Below are 14,152 nucleotides of genomic sequence, written 5' to 3' on the forward strand. Positions count from 1 at the left end.
ATGGGGAACGATGGAGCCGAAGATATCCCTGCCGATTCCGCTCGTCTTTGGCGCAAAGAAAACAAACAACCGCAAATATCTCTCTATCCGAACCAGGGAGCGTTTGACGATGCCATCCACATGCCCACTCCTTCCGCCTATTTGACTCCCCCTGGACTAGCAATATCCAACAACAAACTCTCCCATCCGACACCAATCCCTGACAATTATTATTTCGATACTTATTCTTTAGTTCGCAATATCTCAAAGGGCGGCTTTACAGATGATCAATCAGTCACGATCATGGAAGCCATCGAACATATTCTAGAGAACAACATCGACTTCACAGAGCAATGCCTGACGTCCAGATACAATTTTGACAACGACTCTTATCTGTTCAAGGAAGCCTGCTCCCAACTCCGATCGTCCATACAGTCAGCCCGTGATTTGGAAGCGGAAAGACAACATGCTTCGCGGATACAATTGCAGCACGAATTTAATATGCTCTCGCAGCGTCTCCATCAGGAAATGACGGAAATGAAGGATAGTATTAGGGGTATGTTAAATGACCACAGTATCACAATCCGAGAGTACCAGCGTAATATCGACACCTTGCTCCAGGAGCTCAATTACAAAATTAATGTGTCGCTGAATGGGGACGGGAAGGCCGCAATCGAGAGTATCAGATGGATTTTGACAAGTCGCGCTGCTCTTACTGTTGCGACTTGTGCCTGTAGGTCTAACGTGTCCCCAACAAGATGTGAACGCTCAAAATTGACTGTATCCTTTCATCAAGTGATGATCGTCTTCGTCCTGAAGTTCTATTCCGTCCGCATGCAAGATTCAGAGCGCAATATAAAAAATCAAGAAGAGAATCAGCTGAAAAGCCACGTCTCAACCGAAGTGTGCAAGACTCTCTTTACTGCCATCCGATAATTATCCTTGCTGATCAAGTTGTCTGCAGCGGTACTGCGGGGCTGCGATATAGAGATAATCGCAGAATTCTCGAGCAGCTTAGTGTCTCATATCGTATTGAGCTGAAACCAACTCAGAACTCATCACATCGCCACCATCTTCGTCCTCAAAATACGAATCTTTCAATGTGTATTTGATGCATGGTTGCAAGCTTAGGAATATATAGGTAGAGAGTACTTCGTGGCCCAAATCTCGGCTTTCTAACTTCATGAATCACCGCATAAGCCGGCTTTGTGTTTTGCAGATCACGCCTCTATAATTGTCAGCAAAAAATACATTCGAATCAATCTCCTGCCCCTCCAACTTGGTTTAATATGCCAGAGTCCATTCGATAACTACTTACCTGAGGATATACTATGTTGCCAGATCAATCAATTCCCTCCGGTTAGTTATAGATTACGTCATACTCCCAAAGGGTTGAAAATGACGAATGCGTGACGAACATAGACACGCTTTTTGTGCATTGTTCACTATTAACACTGAATATAAGAGATTCAATCCCCGATCAGCTTTTTTCACCGTCTACGAATATGCTCGATCAAGAAGAGGATCCGAATGATTTGAGTGGATCCAAGTCGGTAGTGGGAATACCTAGCATCTAACACTGTCGGTCGATTGGCCACACTGGCAGAATTTCCAATGGCAGGGGATTTAACAACCCAAACATCCCAGGTGAGGTAATAGGCCCCGATCAACCTCTTATTGATCGAGATATTAGCCGCGACCAGTCCGGCAAAGCGATGCACAATGCTAGAGGTGATCCAAACAATGACCTGGCCAGTTGCTGCTGGACCTCAAGCGTAAGTGCGGAAATCAAGGGTAGCGGCAACAATGATGTTGTACGGCTAACACATGTGATTCAAGTGCCCAGAATAAATCCGGTGTAACCGATGTGGACAAGAAGGCATATGAAGACTTGATTTGGATGGGTGGTGAAGCTCCTGAAGGATGAAAGGGTCACATCTCACTCACGTGAGTAGGAATGCCAGCCAATGCAGATACATTAAAATGTTACTACAATCGTGGTGTTGTTATTTATGTCGGCATTAAAGAAACCCGTACGTTTTAGTGTGCGTAACGCCTGTCCCACAAACCCCGGAGCGAGAGATCGAAAAGTCTCAAAATAGATCTGAATCTTGGTCCTAATAGACATCATGTCGAGTTCCTCGCCCTCTGTCAATTCAAATGTTGATTGATTTTGAGCGATCCAGACGAACGAGACATGCTAAACCAGTCGTCTTTAAGCTGATATATTATCAATTTTCAATTCCTTTTCTCTGACACCCTGCAATGCACACAATCGGAACTCTACTCGATAGATTCGCGAAGTCACAGTCCATGCGGATCGAGGTTGGATGAGATATCAACTGGAAGAGTGGTGTATTGGGCCGTATTCAACCTCTGGTTAAAAATGGGTACGGGAGGTGGTGGGGGCCAGAGAGCGTATCCCAAGGATGACCACGGACGATGGAAGAAATGACGAGATAAACGAGAAAGCCGAGGATTGAATGAAGTGGTCGATTCTTTCGGGATGGACCGGCATTTCTGCTATTAGGACGCAGTCGACAAAAGGCAAGCGGGAAATCTTGACTGTTAAGAGATTCGGACCATGGACAACAAGGAAATTGATACATCAACCTCCGATAAGGGTCTAGGTCCAGCGTGGTTTCTTACATCGGCTGGTAACTAGACTGACCTTCCAATACCACGGAACACCATTGAAATATAGCCACAACATGATATCATTATGATGTAACGTTCAGCGTGCCGTTGTCCAATAAGGAGACTGCGTTGATAGAGGGAAGGCAAGGGAAAAAGGCAAAAAGCGAAGAAAAGAATGGACAATGGGCCATGCGCCAAGAAAGTGTCTAGCACACTACACATGCAAAAATGCCAGGGGTAATCTTCATAGCGAGGGTCCTTAAAAAAGGTAATTTTTGAAAGGGGCCGGTTACATTCCATTGATAGAGCAAAGCAAAAGTAAATCTTTTCCGTGTCTCATCTTACAGGCGCACCCAACGGGCCATCATAGATTTGACCATTGCAACATATTCCATATCATCTCATAATACAAAACATTCAAGAGCCAAGGCGGTGATCCAAACGAATTCAACGCTTCTCATAACGGTTTGCCATGTCTTTATTATGGCGTTTGACATCTTTTGATTTGGATTTAGGGTCCAATTCGCCACCCTCGGTATTGGGCCCTTCACGGTGCATTTTGAGGCTGTAGTATTCATCATGTTCTTTAGCTCCGTCTGTTGCGCTGGGCTGTGGGAGTTCTAAAGTATTAGATATTTCGTCAGCAACAATAATACAATACGATTATATAAGATCCATAATGCAGTAACCAATAAGTAGAGGTATTATTACCTTTGCTGTTTGAATATTCCTCGTTTGAATCGGCGTCCAGCGGCCTTTCGGTATCGTTCTCACGAACCTCTGCCTTGTTCGCCAGACGCTTGGCTTGAATAAAAATAGCCATTCCTGCAGGGCGGGCCATATTGTGTTGACAGCAGCAACAGATCAAAAAGCTTGTTCGCGCGCATCGTGTAAGACTCATTTGGTTTAGGCTCTGCATTGTGACAATGTGGACAACAGCATGCTGCCGAGATACGGAATGGAAAGAATTTATTTTAGACTGGAGCTTGGCCTTGGCTGTGGCAAAGCTTAGCTCTGGTAGCTTGCGTGCGCTGATCATATGATGTTCGGATGTAAGTAAGATTTACAAACCCATCCCACCCAAGTTACGACCAGCCCTTAGCTTCTGTCGCCACTAATACAGTTCTAGTGCAATTCTCCAGAGTATGCGTCATTACAGGGCATAAGTTAAGCTCATATACTGCGTGGAATACCTCCCAATGATGCTCCTTGAGCAACTAAAGCAACTAACTAGCCAACTGAGATAGCAAAATTCATGATGAACCTGGCAGGGTAAGGTAACTGGTTATACAAGCTGAAATATCCTACCGAAACCCCTAATATTAGTCAGGGCTCTTAGAAGCAAAGTACTGCCGTCTCCACCTACTAAGTTAAGCAGCTAATCTTACTAATCACTTTTGGTGCTGGGTCTAGCCTGATTTCTAATGGCGCAGCGACAGACGCTGCTCTCCTTGATGCCGAGAATGGGGGTGTTTGGGCGATTTCGCCTGGCTATATGGTACTTTGATCTAACTGAGCATGTCGACCTTTGTGTGCACTGGAGTTAATGAGATAGATAGGTCCACCAAGGCGAACTCCATGATCTTATAGATCTCTTCAGGAACCCTAGCTCTGCTTCTGAACAAGGCATCGTTGTGGATGGCAAAAACTACATGTGCATCCAAGCCGATGACAAGTTTATATATGGGAGAATGGTAAAATCAGACTTTGGATCTTCATTTATCCGACATTATACTAATTATACATGTCTAGAACATGACAGGGGTTGTTTGTGCTAAAACAGACAAGTTGATCATCCTAGCTTACTATGATGAGAACAAAATGCCCGGAGAAACTGCTCTTGCGGTTGAGAGAACAGCCGACAAGTTCAGAGAGCTAGGGTAATAGCTACTAACATAAAAGTTCATGTCATCTAAGGATAGGGTATTAGTTTCAGAAGTCTTCCGTAAGGGTGAAGTAGACTACGAATTTCGAAAACTAAATAGCTGCGTTAAAAGGTTATTTGAATGTATACGAGGATACCGTAGAGGATTTGATATAAGTTTCATATTTTCCCCTAGAAGTATAGACAAATCTCGAGTGCTAAGGTAGCGGAATGTATTTAATCAAGCTGATCCAGGCCTATTCCCGGCTATCTGAATAAAGGTGCAAAGATCGCGAATAGAAATCTTCCAGGAATCAAGCATCAAACGAAAGATATTCAACGGCGAGTAGTGCTCTAAGAATAACTCACGGTCTATGAGAAAGCTTTATTGAAGGCGACAATGACCTCTATAATTTGAGCTTCTAGGTCATTGCTTAATTTGCCTTCATCTTCGATCCTGGAGAGCATCTCTGGCTTGTTGTGTCTGCAGTGGGCGAGAAACTCAGCTTCCCAATCTATAATCCTGTTGACAGGTATATTATCAAGAAGACCATGAATACCAGCATAGATCAAGGGTACCATCTCATTGACAGCCATAGGAGCGTACTGCTTTTGTTTTAAAAGCTCCATCAGACGCTCGCCACGTCGAAGAGTTTGCTTCGTGGCGGCATCCAGATCCGAACCTAGCTGAGAAAAGGCCGCAACTTCGCGATATTGGGCCAAAAATAGCTTGAGGGAACTGGCAACTTGTTTCATTGATTTGAGTTGCGCAGCAGAGCCAACACGAGACACGGAAAGTCCAACATTGACCGCAGGACGGATGCCCTTATAGAAGAGTTCGGATTCCAAAAATATCTGCCCGTCTGTGATGGAGATCACATTGGTAGGGATGTACGCAGAAACATCACCGCCCTGAGTCTCAACGATAGGAAGGGCGGTAAGAGAGCCGCCACCATGCGTGTCGTTCAATTTTGCTGCACGCTCCAAAAGACGTGAATGGAGGTAGAAAACATCTCCAGGGTAAGCCTCACGGCCAGGGGGCCGGCGAAGCAACAGCGACATCTGACGGTAGGCCACTGCATGCTTCGACAGATCATCATACACGATAATAGCATGTCTGCCGCTGTCTCGAAACCACTCCCCCATAGCACAGCCAGCAAAGGGAGCAAGATATTGTAGAGGAGCAGCTTCCGAGGCTGTAGCTGCGACAATGATCGAGTATTTCATGGCATCATTTTCTTCAAGAGTCTTGACAAGCTGGGCCACAGTGGAGCGCTTCTGGCCGATAGCGACGTAAATACAGTACAGCTTGTCGGATTCAGCGGAGGAGCTATTCCACCTTCTCTGATTTAGGATAGTGTCCAGAGTGATGGCCGTCTTCCCAGTTTGACGGTCCCCAATGACCAGCTCACGCTGACCACGGCCAATTGGCACCATAGCATCAATCGCTTTTATACCAGTCTGAACGGGTTGGTTGACGGAATGGCGAGGTAGAATACCAGGAGCCTTGAGCTGAGCCCGCCGCTTCTCGGTAGTTTTGATGGGCCCTTTGCCATCGATTGGACTTCCGAGTGCGTCAACCACTCGTCCCAGCATCTCAAGGCCGACGGGAATATCAACAATCTCGCCAGTCCGCTTGACAGTATCTTCCTGTTTGACAAGGCGATCCGAACCGAAGAGCACGATACCGACACGAGCAGCTTCCAGGTTCATGCACATACCCTTTACACCGGACGGAAATTCGACCAGCTCTTCAGCTTGAATATTGGTTAATCCACGGGCGCGAACGATACCATCGCCAACAGACAAAACTCGGCCTGTCTCTGTTAACTTAGTATCCTCCTCAATGTCGTGTATTCGGCGTTCCAACGTTGAAGAGACTTCAGTGGACCCAGCCTTGGGGTTGATGGCATATGAACGAAATTGCTTGTGAAATTTCGTCCAACCTGGTGTTGAGCCATAGAATGGCCTGCCGATTTTAAGGACAGAAGCACCATCGACGATGCGATGAAGTAGCCGCGAGGTGGGTTTGGGCATATCGAGCTAAATTCCACGATGTTAATGATGAGACCTCGCAGAAGTCGGAGAAAAGACGAGGTTAACAAATCCCTAAATTATGACTTAACTATGACTATGGCTATGAGAATTAACTTCCCAGAAAGTCAACTTACCTGTCTATGTTCCGACATACTTTGTCTTGAGTCCGTCCAGCCTTTGTTAGCAGTGGGGTAAGCTATGGTAGAATTTGTCTGCGATAATGACCGTACACACATATTGTGAACTAGTATGTAGGTAGTGACGTATAAGACTAGCAAAGTCATATGACTGACTGCCATAGTTAATTAGTTGCATTGTTCTTAACCCGGGGGTCCAGAGGTTCCTTGGCGTGCACACAACCGCTACAACCAATGAATCCGCCTGGCCCACCGCAAGGGTGACGTAATGGTCATTCCAACATTGGACAATAAATCACAATATATCATACGAGATTCTGACGGTATCCAGTACGTAAGAAGGAATCTCCGATGGCATCCAAAGTGGATTATCTAGAGCTTGAAAATGGACGGCACGGCTCAGTGTTCTCTGTTTCGGGACCTGTCATCATCGCGGAGAGCATGAGAGGCTGCTGTATGTACGAACTTGTGAGTATAACGGGGCCAGCTTGAGAATAATTCTCCTGATTGCTTTTTCCATAGTGCCGAGTAGGGTACGACCAATTAGTGGGAGAGGTCATCAGAATAGAGAGAGACAGGATTACTATACAAACCTTCGAGGAAACAAGTACGTGTTTACAAAGTTTTGCTCAGCTACACCCGCTAATACGGCCAAAAATCGCAGGTGGTATAGCAGTCGGCGATCCTGTCATTGGCACAGGACAGCCCCTGGCTGTCGAACTAGGGCCTGGATTGATGGGCACAATCTACGACGGAATCCAAAGACCGTTGGAAGCTATATCGTCCCTGGCAAAAACCATCTACATCCCATGTGGCATTAATGTCCCGTCGCTCAACCGTGAAAAATCCTGGGATTTCAAGCCGGGAACTTTCAGAGTGGGAGATCACATCACAGGCGGCGATATCTGGGGAAGTGTCATCGAGAATAATTTACTTGATGACCACAAAATCATGCTTCCGCCGCGTGCGGGGGGACAGATTACTCGAATAGCAGAGTCGGGTAGCTATAAAGTCACAGAGAAGCTTTTGGCAGTTAAGTTTGACGGGAAAACCACAGAGTATAGCATGATGCACGTTTGGCCGGTGCGTGTTTCTCGGCCGGTTGCTGAGAGATTGCGCTGCGATGCTCCATTACTCACTGGACAGAGGACCCTAGATGCTCTCTTCCCATGTGCCCAGGGCGGTACAGTATGTATCCCCGGTGCGTTCGGAAGTGGCAAGACCGTCATCAGCCAAAGCATTTCCAAATTCTCGAACAGCGATATTGTCGTGTATGTTGGCTGTGGGGAGCGTGGTAATGAAATGGCTGAGGTCTTGATGGAGTTTTCTATGGTATGTTGGGGATCCGGCACGGACGTTGATTTTAAGGATCTAATTTGAAACCCAGCAGTCAATAAAGCTTGAGGGGAAATCAGAGCCTATACTGGAGCGAACTTGCCTCATCGCTAACACCTCTAACATGCCTGTCGCCGCTCGTGAAGCTTCCATCTACACTGCTATCACTATCTCGGAGTATTTCCGTGATCAAGGAAAAAACGTAACGTTGATGGCCGATTCTACCTCTCGTTGGGCTGAAGCCTTACGTGAAATATCTGGTCGCCTAGGTGAAATGCCTGCGGATCAAGGGTTCCCTGCGTATCTAGGATCCAAGCTGGCTTCGTTCTATGAACGTGCTGGACGGATCGTGGCTCATGGCAGCCCGAAAAGAAAGGGTAGCGTTAGTATTATCGGTGCGGTGAGCCCTCCCGGTGGAGACTTTTCAGACCCCGTCACTAGCTGTACTCTTGGCATTGTTCAGGTATTTTGGGGCCTTGATACAAAGCTAGCACAGAGAAAGCACTTTCCATCCGTCAACATCGCGTTATCCTACAGCAAATACCTAGCAGTATTGGATGAATACTACGAGAAAGAACAGCCTGGCTTTCCGCAGCTGAGGGACAAGATAAAAGAGCTTCTCTATTCCTCTCACAACTTGAAACAGCTCACACAGCTGGTCGGGAAGGCTGCACTCGATGACCACGACAGGATAACACTCGATGTGGCTTCACTGGTTGAAGAAGACTTTCTACAGCAGAACGGATACAGTGAGTATGACGAGTTTTGCCCTTTATGGAAAACTAAGTATATGATGAAAGCTTTCATGCGTTTCCATGATGAGAGCCAACGAGTCATATCTGAGGGTCATAACTGGGCAAAAATCAAACAACTCACCGGTGGGATTTTAAGCACACTCCGAAATATGAAGTTTGAGATGCCTGATGATGAGGACACTGTGTCAGTTAAGGTGAGGAGCGCCCGAAGTGCTTTATTAATTTAGCCTGACACCTTAACAGTACAATAATTTCCTGCGAACAATGTCAGAAAAGTTTGTCTCCATTTCCAACCAGTGAGAGTGCCCACAGAGAAATGGATGCCGATACCTAATTTCCTGATATTTCAATCTATGTTGCAACTCCACGGATTCACCAATTCATTTACTTCATTATAAGCTCAGTCGAGCCTTCCCAACCAACACTAGGCAGATTCACCGAAACAAAAGCCCGTTGCCTTTGGGAACAGCGTTGAGACCGACATCAGCTAGCTAAATAGACTTCCCGCTACTTTTGAAAAGAGTATTGTGCACTAGGCTGAAGCTCTTTAATCAAAACAGCTTGAATACGACCACCATAATCAACAGATGAAACGATAATTAGTCACCAAACAAATTGATATCCCTAATCTGCTTTCCTAGAGGTCTTAATGAATACCTCGTGGTCCCTGGGATTCGTTTTTAATTCCTTGTCGTTCAGAATTCTGTATGCGACCTGATGGTTAGGGCTTGTCTTCAAGAGCAAGGTATTAAGTATTGGTATCGGCATCGGTAATGAATATGAAGAATGATTGGCGAGATAAAGGAGAAATTAGTACTCACGACACTCTCCTGAATTTCTCCTTTCTCCAAAATGTGAAATATGACCTCTTGGTCATTGGATGTTCCGAACTCGCTCTCAAGAGTATCCCTGCTGGCTTCGTTATGCATCCCTTGAGGACCATGTCTGCAAGGTTGCAAGGTTCCATTAGCACATAGCCTTGCGTGCGCCTATAAGGTGCTCATTACTAGGGCGACAGATATTTCCTGAGCTCGGATAATGAACGTGGATAAATGAAAGCAGGCACCTACTGATGTGAGGTAAATATCTTCCACCCATCCATCACCTGCGCAAGTGAGAGTGTATGATCTTTCTTCCAGTTCTGCACCGCGGTAATATCCTCAACGAAAATAACGAAGTCTTCGGTCCGGCCCTTATAGTAAACCTTGGACTGCCTTGTATTCCCTCGGGTCATTCTGAATGGTGGTGGTGCAATTTTGTATCCGCTGTAACAAAGACTTGTTGCGATGGATAAGTAGTGCGGAAAGATTGAGAAAGACAACGCTCACGCAAATCCTTAGAACGCAGCGAAAATTAGTCGAGAAATATAAGGGTGGCAACATTGACAGTTTTCGATTGGCCTTGTTGTCATGATGACGAAACGAACAATTGTGGCATTGATTCACCACAACGTAAGAGGTATTACATGTAAAATACTGTAATTTATGTCCTGCAATGACGAGATGTCTAATCTTGTGCTGCGGCTACTCCAAATATAGACTAATCTGTTTCAGGTCGCCCTTTCCCGTGATTCCAAGCTCCTCGCCTCAGGTTCGGTCGATGAGACCATCAAGTTATGGGATACAAGCAGCGGGAAATGCCTCTGGACCCTCGAGGCCAATAGCAGCCTGGTTAGCCAGGTCACCTTCTCCCGTGATTCCAGGCTCCCTCGCCTCGGCTTCAGTCAATTCCATATCAGAAAACTCTCAGCTAGTATGTCGCCAATGCTACAGTACCCGATGGAAAGTCCACTAACGCCTCCAGAATTCATATTATCCAATCCCGAAGCTAGTAACGGATCAAGATCTTGAGGTAGTTTGACGCGCATGCACTACTCGGGGATGTCACATATGGATCAGGAGAGCAAATCAAGACCGAGAAGATGACGAGACTAAGAGACTCCCTATCCCACTATTCTGACTGGGAGCTCGTTACATCCCTGATATCTACATCCTTGATGACCTATACTTTCTAAGTATAGCGTCTCTCTCCGTGTTTCTTGGATGACCCCTATTATACCTTGAATCGTCTCCCATGATAGACCTCAAGCGAACTCCCTCGATAGAGAATAAAGCTGTAATCTGTCTGCTTCCTTCTCGCTCCTGGTCATGATTTCTTAAGAGAGTGCACTCCTTTGCCCGTTAGCTTTCTTTTTCTTTTTCTTCGCCTGGAAAGAGCTAAATGGTGAAGTGCCACGGAAGTAGAAGCCAGGTGAGAGCTGTGAACGCATGAAATGTACGCTATCTAGAAAATCGTGAGTGGCGCACGGAAAGGGAAGCTAGGTGAGAGCGGAAAGGGAGAGCTGTCCAGGCATGGTATATACGCTTTCAAGAAACCGTGAGGTGGTACAAGAGAGACAAGAGACAGAAGTCATGCACGGGATGCAATTTAGCGTGCATCTTTCAATCACCTTTTCGCATCTTATTATTTCTTCTCTCCCCTGCTCCTTCTTTCTCACCACCCTTCCCCTATGCGCGCTTTGCTGGTGAACACTTTTGCTACTGATCTAGTTCACCCTCCTCCCACCGTATTTGCCTCCGAAGCCAAATAGCCGATCCCTTGCGGTCTCTACTGGAGTGCGGTCTGCGCTGCCTTCCTCCGCCTGGCCTCGTTTCGGCTCGGTTTTCCTCATTGCAGTTGAGATAGGGCGTTTTTGCCCTTGATTCGCAACCTCACACGTCAATTGATCTGCCGATCGTCGAACCTTGGCGCCTCCAGGTGCTTTCAGACTTTGCTTCTGGACTATCGGGGCTGTAAAAGGGCCTTACATCTGCCCCAGGGGCACAAGGCTTCGGCAAGGGTGTTGGCAGCCTTGGATGATGATGTTCGGACCATTTCAGGACCGAGGATGACCGAGATATTGCTTCGATGATTGGTGACGCTGTTACAGGAAGTGACTCCTATGATGCGTGATCAACGGAACGCAACCTGTCGCGTGAGGAAGGCATATCTGCTGAACTCAGATGATCTGAACGATTGACAAAAAGAGCTAGATTGACGACGATGTTCAAAATCCACTGAGGTAGACTTGCTTGTAGTAGCTTACAGAGGGAAAATCGTGGTCAGCCCTGCGATCTGGCCGATCCGGAGAAGCAGCTTTCCTTGTGATGGATTGGCAAGAGGCCCTTCCCACGAAAGGTTCTCTCAAATCTTTTCACTGCACGCCACGGTTTCCCTCTTACTTCATTAAAGTAGCGTCTAGCGACGTTATACAGTACAAAACTCGGCCTCACATGGCTGTTGTCAAGTTACGTACTAGCATTGCGAATATGGGATCAAAGTCACGCACCGAACATCTTCAAGACATTTTATGGAATATAACAGAAAATTGAAGACTAATAACACATATGTGGATAGGCTGACCCGCAGTATTTGCGTTTCGAAATCCTCATCACGCAGTAGTGACAGTTGTGCCTTCCTTTGTCTCCAGGTCTCGGTCTGTAATCAACCTTGGTGTTGGGTAATAGGAGCCCTAACAAGTCAGCTTTCTTTCCCTAGCGGAAGACTCTGCCACATACTAATTGTGAAGTAAGAAATGCCCAAAATCCGGACGCATCTGCGGACAAAATATGTACCTGACCCGTCTCCCGGAAACGAATGCCCACGCATACATCCGCGTCACACATCTTACTATATTCGCATGCCTTTTTCATTAAACTTGTTTTGCGACGGCATTGTTTTTGGCGCATCAATTTTCTCTTTGAGGAGGGGTAATTAGATCGGGTTGGCTTTATAGCAGCCATTGCGAGTAGCCACCTTGTTCTTTGGGGGAGCGATGAATTTGAAAAGCATCAGAAACGCAAGCTCTTATAGGGATAGTCTATTAACAGGAAAGAACCAAAGTATACAAAGGGCACTTTTCAATTTTTGAACATAGAAAAGACCACAAGTTTCTCATAAGGAAAATCATGGTCTTTTGCGGGTTAGGCAATACCTGGGCGCTAAGACGGCGCGTAGTTAGGGCTCCTCCACGTGATATTAATACTATTCAGCCATCCCGCCAAAAGTACGTGGGAAAGCAATACGGAAAAACGGCTTAAACTCGAGTCATTGAACTAGACCTACAACACGATATACATACTTTATCCTGCAAAAGGGTAGCATCCCATAAATCCCGTCATTTCTTTTCGGCAGGTTGGACAGCCCTCCGTTCTAAGAGCTTTAAAGCATGACCCGCAGAACATATACCCACACTGAATGACCACCCAGCGATCTGGCTGTCTATAGCAGATATTGCACTCTAAAACACGCTTTTCCCTTTGCTAGGAAAGTTCCTCCTGCGTCTTTTGGTGCTGCTCCCTTACTTAAAGAAGTTCCTCCTGGTACATCTCCCTCTCCTGGCGAAGTTCATCTCGAAGCTTGCGATTTTTCTCCTGTAGCCGTTGCATTTTATGGCTAACTGCCTTTCGGAGCTCCTCAAAGGCGTTGTCCTGGTCGATTATTAGTTAAGGAAGAAGAGGGCCTTGTGAGGAACTGGTACCAGTGCAGACGGCTCCTTCGTTTCAGTTCTTTTGCGTTTGCGTGATAGTGTCGTTTCCGTTACATCGACTGCTTCAACGATCATGTTCTCGAGCTCCCGGTAACTATAATCACGGCGAGGAGCCCTCCGAGGTCGTGAACTACCTAGCTCGAGGCTTAGCAATTCCTCGTCATCGGTTATAATAATCGTGTCGGATGGGCTCGCCATCTTAATCTTAGTCATCACGCTCAGGGGAGGAAAGTTAATAGAAGCGGGCCCGGGAAGACGGAAAGAGAATATCAGAGCATACAACCAGCTAGGGGAAGGAGGCCCTTTATATACCTGAGAACCAAAAGTGATGAACTCAGCCACTAGAAATAATTAGACTTCATGCGATCGCAATATCCTAATCTGCATTGCACGGTTGGACATCAAGCCGTGATAGTTATAAAACTAGGCTATAGCGTTGTATACGCTGCCCCGACGAGGCAGACAGTGTATACCTATATTTATCCGGGCCCCCCTGCTTGACTGCCGTTCGGGGGATCATGGCCTACTCTTGTCTCTGAAGGTCCTGCACCGGATTCGCGCAACGCTAGCGGCTGCGCACATAATACACATTAAATGCATAGCGCTGGAACGCCATTTGATGTAGCAAGGCTACTTCACACCAGTTACACTTAAAGGGCTTTTCTTTGAGATGAATAGCGTCAAAATGGCGGGTAACACAACCCGCGTCGTGATACATCTAGAAGCGAACACGGTCAGGGAGCCCCTTATTTACAAAGCATTGAAAGCAAGCCTCTGGCTTCTCAGAATTCTCGAGGTATTCTTTAGTAGCACGTGGCGGCTTACTAGCGACAGATAAAGGTACTTCACATAAGTCGGCATCATTTTAGGTCTACCCTAT

General features: G+C 46.4%; 10 protein-coding genes across 10 annotated transcripts; 4 read left to right on the forward strand and 6 right to left on the reverse strand.

The window, feature by feature from the left end:
* On the forward strand, positions 1-915 carry N7496_010730 (CCDC90 family protein; the record flags this gene model as incomplete). Its single annotated transcript, XM_056703643.1, has 2 exons — positions 1-712; positions 776-915. 2 exons carry the CDS (start codon positions 1-3, stop codon positions 913-915), a joined length of 852 nt encoding a protein of 283 aa, XP_056549603.1.
* Positions 916-1,701: 786 nt separating this feature from the next.
* N7496_010731 (uncharacterized protein) lies at positions 1,702-1,906 on the forward strand (the record flags this gene model as incomplete). The annotated part of the gene is made up of 2 exons (XM_056703644.1): positions 1,702-1,754; positions 1,819-1,906. The coding sequence occupies 2 exons, from the start codon at positions 1,702-1,704 to the stop codon at positions 1,904-1,906; spliced, it is 141 nt and encodes a 46-aa protein (XP_056549604.1).
* A 1,157-nt stretch (positions 1,907-3,063) lies between these two features.
* On the reverse strand, positions 3,064-3,457 carry N7496_010732 (uncharacterized protein; the record flags this gene model as incomplete). Its single annotated transcript, XM_056703645.1, has 2 exons — positions 3,064-3,236; positions 3,328-3,457. The coding sequence occupies 2 exons, from the start codon at positions 3,455-3,457 to the stop codon at positions 3,064-3,066; spliced, it is 303 nt and encodes a 100-aa protein (XP_056549605.1).
* A 1,395-nt stretch (positions 3,458-4,852) lies between these two features.
* Positions 4,853-6,517, reverse strand: N7496_010733 (F0F1 ATP synthase subunit alpha; the record flags this gene model as incomplete). The annotated part of the gene is made up of 1 exon (XM_056703646.1): positions 4,853-6,517. One exon carries the CDS (start codon positions 6,515-6,517, stop codon positions 4,853-4,855), a length of 1,665 nt encoding a protein of 554 aa, XP_056549606.1.
* Positions 6,518-7,005: 488 nt separating this feature from the next.
* Positions 7,006-9,044, forward strand: N7496_010734 (vacuolar ATP synthase catalytic subunit A; the record flags this gene model as incomplete). Its single annotated transcript, XM_056703647.1, has 5 exons — positions 7,006-7,122; positions 7,177-7,261; positions 7,319-7,986; positions 8,042-8,938; positions 8,988-9,044. 5 exons carry the CDS (start codon positions 7,006-7,008, stop codon positions 9,042-9,044), a joined length of 1,824 nt encoding a protein of 607 aa, XP_056549607.1.
* Positions 9,045-9,390: 346 nt separating this feature from the next.
* Positions 9,391-9,978, reverse strand: N7496_010735 (SBDS family protein; the record flags this gene model as incomplete). The annotated part of the gene is made up of 3 exons (XM_056703648.1): positions 9,391-9,447; positions 9,566-9,689; positions 9,815-9,978. The coding sequence occupies 3 exons, from the start codon at positions 9,976-9,978 to the stop codon at positions 9,391-9,393; spliced, it is 345 nt and encodes a 114-aa protein (XP_056549608.1).
* A 178-nt stretch (positions 9,979-10,156) lies between these two features.
* On the forward strand, positions 10,157-10,604 carry N7496_010736 (WD40 repeat domain-containing protein; the record flags this gene model as incomplete). The annotated part of the gene is made up of 3 exons (XM_056703649.1): positions 10,157-10,195; positions 10,298-10,496; positions 10,576-10,604. 3 exons carry the CDS (start codon positions 10,157-10,159, stop codon positions 10,602-10,604), a joined length of 267 nt encoding a protein of 88 aa, XP_056549609.1.
* Positions 10,605-11,289: 685 nt separating this feature from the next.
* Positions 11,290-11,618, reverse strand: N7496_010737 (uncharacterized protein; the record flags this gene model as incomplete). The annotated part of the gene is made up of 2 exons (XM_056703650.1): positions 11,290-11,525; positions 11,552-11,618. The coding sequence occupies 2 exons, from the start codon at positions 11,616-11,618 to the stop codon at positions 11,290-11,292; spliced, it is 303 nt and encodes a 100-aa protein (XP_056549610.1).
* A 556-nt stretch (positions 11,619-12,174) lies between these two features.
* Positions 12,175-12,526, reverse strand: N7496_010738 (uncharacterized protein; the record flags this gene model as incomplete). The annotated part of the gene is made up of 2 exons (XM_056703651.1): positions 12,175-12,255; positions 12,302-12,526. The coding sequence occupies 2 exons, from the start codon at positions 12,524-12,526 to the stop codon at positions 12,175-12,177; spliced, it is 306 nt and encodes a 101-aa protein (XP_056549611.1).
* Positions 12,527-12,944: 418 nt separating this feature from the next.
* N7496_010739 (uncharacterized protein) lies at positions 12,945-13,470 on the reverse strand (the record flags this gene model as incomplete). The annotated part of the gene is made up of 3 exons (XM_056703652.1): positions 12,945-12,996; positions 13,110-13,213; positions 13,264-13,470. The coding sequence occupies 3 exons, from the start codon at positions 13,468-13,470 to the stop codon at positions 12,945-12,947; spliced, it is 363 nt and encodes a 120-aa protein (XP_056549612.1).
* Between the last annotated feature and the right edge of the window lie 682 nt (positions 13,471-14,152).

This window comes from Penicillium cataractarum (genome assembly GCF_028827025.1).
Source record: "Penicillium cataractarum strain IBT 29864 chromosome Unknown utg000009l, whole genome shotgun sequence".
Classification (NCBI taxonomy): Eukaryota; Fungi; Ascomycota; class Eurotiomycetes; order Eurotiales; family Aspergillaceae; genus Penicillium; species Penicillium cataractarum.